The sequence below is a fragment of the Ursus americanus genome, chromosome 5 (genome assembly GCF_024610735.1).
Source record: "Ursus americanus isolate L20-20 chromosome 5, mUrsAme1.1.p, whole genome shotgun sequence".
Classification (NCBI taxonomy): domain Eukaryota; kingdom Metazoa; phylum Chordata; class Mammalia; order Carnivora; family Ursidae; genus Ursus; species Ursus americanus.
In genome coordinates this window covers 52473794-52480068 of record NC_142131.1, presented here as the reverse complement: position 1 = coordinate 52480068, position 6275 = coordinate 52473794, and the positions used below count along the sequence as shown (strand labels likewise).

Below are 6275 nucleotides of genomic sequence, written 5' to 3'. Positions count from 1 at the left end.
CAGGATCATGCCCTGAGCTGAAGGCAGACGCTTAATGACTGAGCCACCCAGGCGCCCCTCTTATTGTCTTTTCTAGGAGTATTTATTGATAGCTAGAGAAGACTAAAACCTCTGGTTCCCCTTTCCAATTTTCCTGGCAACATTTTGCTCACAAAGTCAATTATGTGAAAGAGTTCTCTTAACTATTTTTAGTTGTTTTATATATTGTCTTCAAAGAGAAATCATAACTCATTTGAAGTTGGGGCTATATTTTTTTTTAAAGATTTTATTTATTTATTTGACAGAGAGAGAGACAGCCAGCGAGAGAGGGAACACAAGCAGGGGGAGTGGGAGAGGAAGAAGCAGGCTCATAGCGGAGGAGCCTGATGTGGGACTCGATCCCGGAACGCCGGGATCACGCCCTGAGCCGAAGGCAGGCGCTTAACCGCTGTGCCACCCAGGCGCCCCTGGGGCTATATTTTAAATATGATTTTTATATCACCACAGCCCTAACAGGTTGTGATTTATTATGTTAAAGACTGAATAATAATAGCATCACATATCACAAAGAATGCAACTCAGAAAATAATAACATGGAGAAAGTATAATTTAATTTAATCAACAAATACACAAAATAAATCAATATTTTGTCCCAAACTTATTTGACTGTTTAAAACCTGAGAAGCTGCAGAGTCGCGTGGTGGCGCTGCAGGATAAGATGGGGACTTTTTTGTACCATCCAATGCTCTGGTCTCCATTAATCAGTGGAACGAGAGCACAGGAGACGGAGGAAGGGAAAGAAGCTTTCAAGAGAAAGCTAGGGAGCCAACAACACCCTCGTGACAGGATTACAAGTCTATAGATTCCCAGTGGTCCAGGCTGATAGATGAGAGAGCAGTTTAGGAGCTGTTTGCGACTGAGTTGAAACATTCCTGCAGAAACACTTTTGGCTAAGGAGCCATGGAGCCAGGAGAGATTCGCCCTCAGCAGAAAAGGCAAGTGCTGCTTTTCTTTGTTTTCCTGGGAGGGTCTTTGGTGTGTTCAGAGCCCTGGCGCTATTCTGTGGCAGAGGAAATGGAGATCGGCTCCTTTATAGCCAATGTGGTGAAAGACATAGGTTTGGGTGTGGAAGACTTGGTTTCGCGAGGAGCGAGAGTCATCTTTGACGACTATAAACCATATTTACAGTTGGATCAGCAGACTGGCAACTTGCTCTTAAATGAGCAATTGGACCGCGAGGCACTTTGCCATCTCACAGAGCCATGTATATTGCATTTCCAGGTATTATTTGAAAATCCTTTACAATTTTTTCGGGCTGAACTTTGGGTTAAAGACATAAATGATCATACCCCTGCCTTCCTAGACAAACACATACTTCTGAAAATCTCAGAAGGTACTGCTCCAGGAACCTCATTCCAAATGGACAGTGCTCAGGACTTGGATGTAGGAAAGAATGGTGTCCAAAACTATACACTGAGTCCCAATCCTTATTTTCACCTTCAATTACAAGACAGTGATGACGGCAGAAAATACCCAGAGCTGTTGCTGGACCAATCTCTGGATCGAGAAAAGGAGCCTGAGTTTAGATTAACACTAACAGCCTTGGATGGCGGGTCTCCGCCTAGGTCTGGAACTACACTGGTTCGCGTTTTGGTTTTAGATATCAATGACAATGCTCCAGAGTTCCAGCGGCCTGTCTATGAGGTTCAGGTACCAGAAAACAGCCCTGTTGACTCCTTGGTCGTCAGGGTGTCTGCTACAGATTTGGATGCAGGAATATATGGAGAACTATCTTACTCATTTTCCCACGTCTCCACAGACATAAGGAAAACATTTGAAATCCATCCAGTTTCTGGTGAAATCCATTTAAAAGCGCTTCTGGATTTCGAGTTAATTCAGTCATATACAATAAATATTCAGGCCATTGATGGGGGTAGCCTTTCCGGAAAATCAGCAATTTTAGTTCAGGTTGTGGATGTGAATGACAACGCACCAGAAATAGTCATGACATCTCTTACCAGTCCCATACCTGAAAATTCGTCACCTGAAATGGTGGTCGCTATTTTTAGCGTACGAGACCAAGACGCTGGGGACAACGGGAGGATGGTGTGCTCCATTCAGGATGACCTCCCTTTTCTCTTGAAGCCTACCTTCAAGAATTTCTACACCCTGGTAACAGAGCTACCACTGGACAGAGAAAGACAAGCCGAGTACAACATCACCATCACCGTCACCGACCTGGGCACCCCCAGGCTGAAAACCCAGCACAACTTAACGGTGACGGTGTCCGACGTCAACGACAACGCCCCCGCCTTCAGCCAAAGCTCCTACACCCTGCGGGTCCGCGAGAACAACAGCCCCGCTCTGCACATCGGCAGCGTGAGCGCCACCGACAGAGACGCGGGCGCCAACGCGCAGGTCACCTACTCGCTGCTGCTGCCGCCCCACGACCCGCACCTGCCCCTGGCCTCGCTGGTGTCCATCAACGCGGACAACGGGCAGCTGTTCGCGCTCAGGGCGCTGGATTACGAGGCGCTGCAGGCGTTCGAGTTCGGCGTGCGCGCGGCCGACCGCGGCTCGCCCGCGCTCAGCAGCCAGGCGCTGGTGCGCGTGCTGGTGGTGGACGCCAACGACAACGCGCCCTTCGTGCTGTACCCGCTGCAGAACGGCTCGGCGCCCTGCACCGAGCTGGTGCCCAGGGCGGCCGAGGCGGGCTACCTGGTGACCAAGGTGGTGGCGGTGGACGGCGACTCGGGCCAGAACGCCTGGCTGTCGTACCAGCTGCTCAAGGCCACGGAGCCCGGGCTGTTCGGCGTGTGGGCGCACAACGGCGAGGTGCGCACGGCCCGGCTGCTGAGCGAGCGCGACGCCGTCAAGCACAGGCTGCTGGTGCTGGTCAAGGACAATGGCGAGCCGCCGCTGTCGGCCAGCGTCACGCTGCACGTGCTGCTGGTGGACGGCTTCTCGCAGCCCTACCTGCCGCTGCCGGACGTGGCGGCGGCCGAGGCCCGGGCCGACCCGCTCACCGTCTACTTGGTCATCGCCTTGGCGTCGGTGTCGTCGCTCTTCCTGGTGTCGGTGCTGGTGTTCGTGGCGGTGCGGCTGTGCAGGCGGAGCCGGGCGGCGTCGGGGGGCGGCTGCTCGGTGCCTGAGGGCCCGTTTGCGGGCCACCTGGTGGACGTCAGCGGCACGGGGACCCTGTCCCGCAGCTACCAGTATGAGGTGTGTCTGAGGGGAGGCTCAGGGACCGACGAGTTCAAGTTCCTTAAACCCGCTATCCCCAACCTCCCTCCACCGGAACGTAAAAAGGAGGAAAGCCACACTTTTCTGAATGGCTTTGAGTTCTTTTAGGGATTTGATTATTGTGCAGAACTTTTATAATGAGAGCTATTTCTTTGTAAAATGTATTCATTGTAATGTAAAATTCAGTGTTTTGGGTAACTTCATTTTACTTAAGATTGTTTTCAGAAGTTTTAATGATTTGTCTGTTTTCTGCTTTTTTATATTAACTGTGAAAAAACTAAGGGAGCTAGGATTTGCTTGGTCTTTCTTCCAAAATGCTACCTTAAATAATTTATTCAAATATACAGCATTTTCCCTTCAAGCTTAATGGCACACTAGGCTCAGCCATATTCTTTGAATTTCTGAGCTCTAGATTCTCTCACTGAAACAGTTTTTATATGTCTGATAGAGGTAAATGCATGGTATAAATGAAAACCACGCATCGTTTCTAAGATATTGTCTTACTTAGATTTTTTTTTAAAGCATAATCAATCTTGCCGTTCTACTTTTCTGCCAAATACTTCAGAGTGATTTTTCTGCCCTGAGGTATTTTTCTTTGTAAACATTTTGAGAACGGTATATATTGCTGGTAGATGTTGTATTAAAATAAATTCTAATCTTGTTTGGATTAAGATATATATCCAGCCCACGCTTGTTGTCCGAGAACTTCCTGGGACTCCCCAAGGGAAGTAATCACTACTGATATGTTTATTATACTTTTCTTTACCTTTCTTGGTCATTTTTTATTGGTCTAGTTATAGACTCCTGATTAAAGAAGGAATAGTCACATTCTCCAAGTCCCTAGGTTTGTAATTAGGATGTAGTTCATCTATTTTTTTTCTTGATTGCTTGTAACTAGGAAGTAAATATTAAGTATGGGCTGAGGTAGCCATGTTTACACTTGTGCTGGTTGGCAGCACAGAATGGCATGTAGAAAGGTAGAGGCAGAAGCCCAAGAAACAGAAGAGACTAAGAGTCACTTGGTTGTAGACCTGTCATTTCCTGATTCCAGTGTTCCTAAGTCCCCATTGTCTGATTGTCCTTGAGCTCTACAGTAAAACTCCAGTTTCCTAACAATAAAACTCCTTTATTTAACCTACCTTGGGGAAAGGGCATTTCTTGAAACCAAAAGAGACAGAAAACATACATGCAATCTTGAGTACTCAATTAGACTATTTACCATAAAACCTAGGTCTTTTATTGCAGGCTTTTAATATTAATGTAATCAATGAATGGAATAAAAAATGTACAAGCTTAGAGATAACTAAAATATACTAGAGAATTTTGTTACAAAACTTAATTTTGTAAACATTTTATGAGCTCTTTCAACAGAAAGATACTACAAAAGATTTTATGGAATGGAATATTTTGTTAACAGGTTTCCCTCCATTTATTTTATATTTTCCAGAATTAGTTTTAAAAAGTAACACTGAAATTGTTATAGTTTGGATGTCCATGCATCATACCCTCTTTATTATCTCTTTTAAAAATAACTGAGTTCAATGTGAGCAGAATTATTTTATCATCAACTGTAAAATCTTCAGTATCTATAATCCAATTTATAGATCATATGGGTTAAATCATGATTTCATTAATAGTAATTTGATTGACACATACTCTATTACTAGAACACTCAGGAAAAAAAAATTCAAGCTTTCTGCCAAGTTTATGGGCTTAAAACTTTCTCCTTGGAAGAGAAAGTAAAGAGAAAATTTATCTGAGAGATGCAGATGGGAATGAAAAACTGATTTTGATCCATTCACTTACTGATATAGGTACCAGCTTCTACCTATTAATAATTTAATATTATTAAATATTTAAATATAATATTAAAATGCATGGACATTAAGGGCACATTTTCTTGGACATTTGATTCCATAATAAAGAATCTGTTCCATGACCAAAATCTTCCTACAAGGAAATTATCTATTAGATTTTAACTGTCAACAGCGTGTCCTCATATTTTGAGTTTACATAATCAAATTTGTTTCAGAGGAAAACGTTCTAAAATAGAATGTCGATTTGAGTGATTTGTACCTTTAATAGAGTTAAACTAAAATGCAACACAATTTTTACACTTGGCGCATGCTGTTCTCCTAGTTAGCTAGGTATTAGTGTGCCAGAATACATGATACTGTCTATTATTTAAACATTGTTAAAATGTTGGCTAAAGTTTGATACAACTGGGGTGACCCAGGCCCCCACTACAGATATTTTCCCCATAGATAGGAGTAAAAGAACTTCAGTTTCATGCTAGGGTGCCAGGATCTCAAGCTATCCACAAAGGATACAGGAGTTGCTTGCTAAAAATGAGTTGCGATCTTCCTTACTTGATAAGTTTTACCTGCTCTTTCAGATGCATCCAACTTATTTTCTTCAGCACTTTATTTATTAACTTCAGCCCTTTATTTTTATTATCTTGACTATCCTAATTTTCAAGATCTCAGTGAATCTCTGCTTCAACATGTGAGTATCTTTATTTTAGTAATAAACATAGATGTCTTTATAAATTGTTTTGGACAATGGAACCAGGCAATACAACATCCTCACAGAGATACAGCGATATTCTCCTTAGACAGTATTTACAAATAAGTCATCCACAACCCCTTAAGCTTTCTATTGAGTTTGCATAGTAAACTAGTTCTAGCTGGTCTATCACTTAAGTTTATACTCCTGAAATATGTGAATGAATCTGTTCGTCTCGTGTGCTGGCAGTGAGTTAAGAGTTTAATTGTGTATATTCTTTGTTTAGGAATAGAGTGATAGCTACACATCGTTTTCTAGTCAATTTCCCTGGACAGCAGAGATTATACAACATAGTAGACATTATATTGTAAACTCCATGAGGTCAGAGAAGGTATTTGCATTCCCAGCACTTAGTACAGTGCCTGACATAACATGAAATTGATAAGCATTTGTTGAATAAACAAATACAGTTGGCTTTGTTTTTGCATCCTTTCCCAACGTGTCTGGCACCATTTCCAAACCCATAATCTCACAGGAAAACAAAAGTT

At 43.2% G+C, this 6275-nt stretch overlaps 1 protein-coding gene across 1 annotated transcript; it reads left to right on the top strand.

Moving 5' to 3' along the window:
• The first annotated feature begins 291 nt into the window (after positions 1-291).
• On the top strand, positions 292-6202 carry LOC123790233 (protocadherin beta-18-like). The gene has a single exon (XM_045794453.2). It carries the CDS (start codon positions 940-942, stop codon positions 3328-3330), a length of 2391 nt encoding a protein of 796 aa, XP_045650409.1. The 5' UTR covers positions 292-939; the 3' UTR covers positions 3331-6202.
• The last annotated feature ends 73 nt before the right edge of the window (positions 6203-6275 follow it).

Bases quoted from the DNA above. Each gene is read 5' to 3' on its own strand.
- LOC123790233 (XM_045794453.2), top strand. From the start codon at position 940: ATGGAGCCAGGAGAGATTCGCCCTCAGCAGAAAAGGCAAGTGCTGCTT.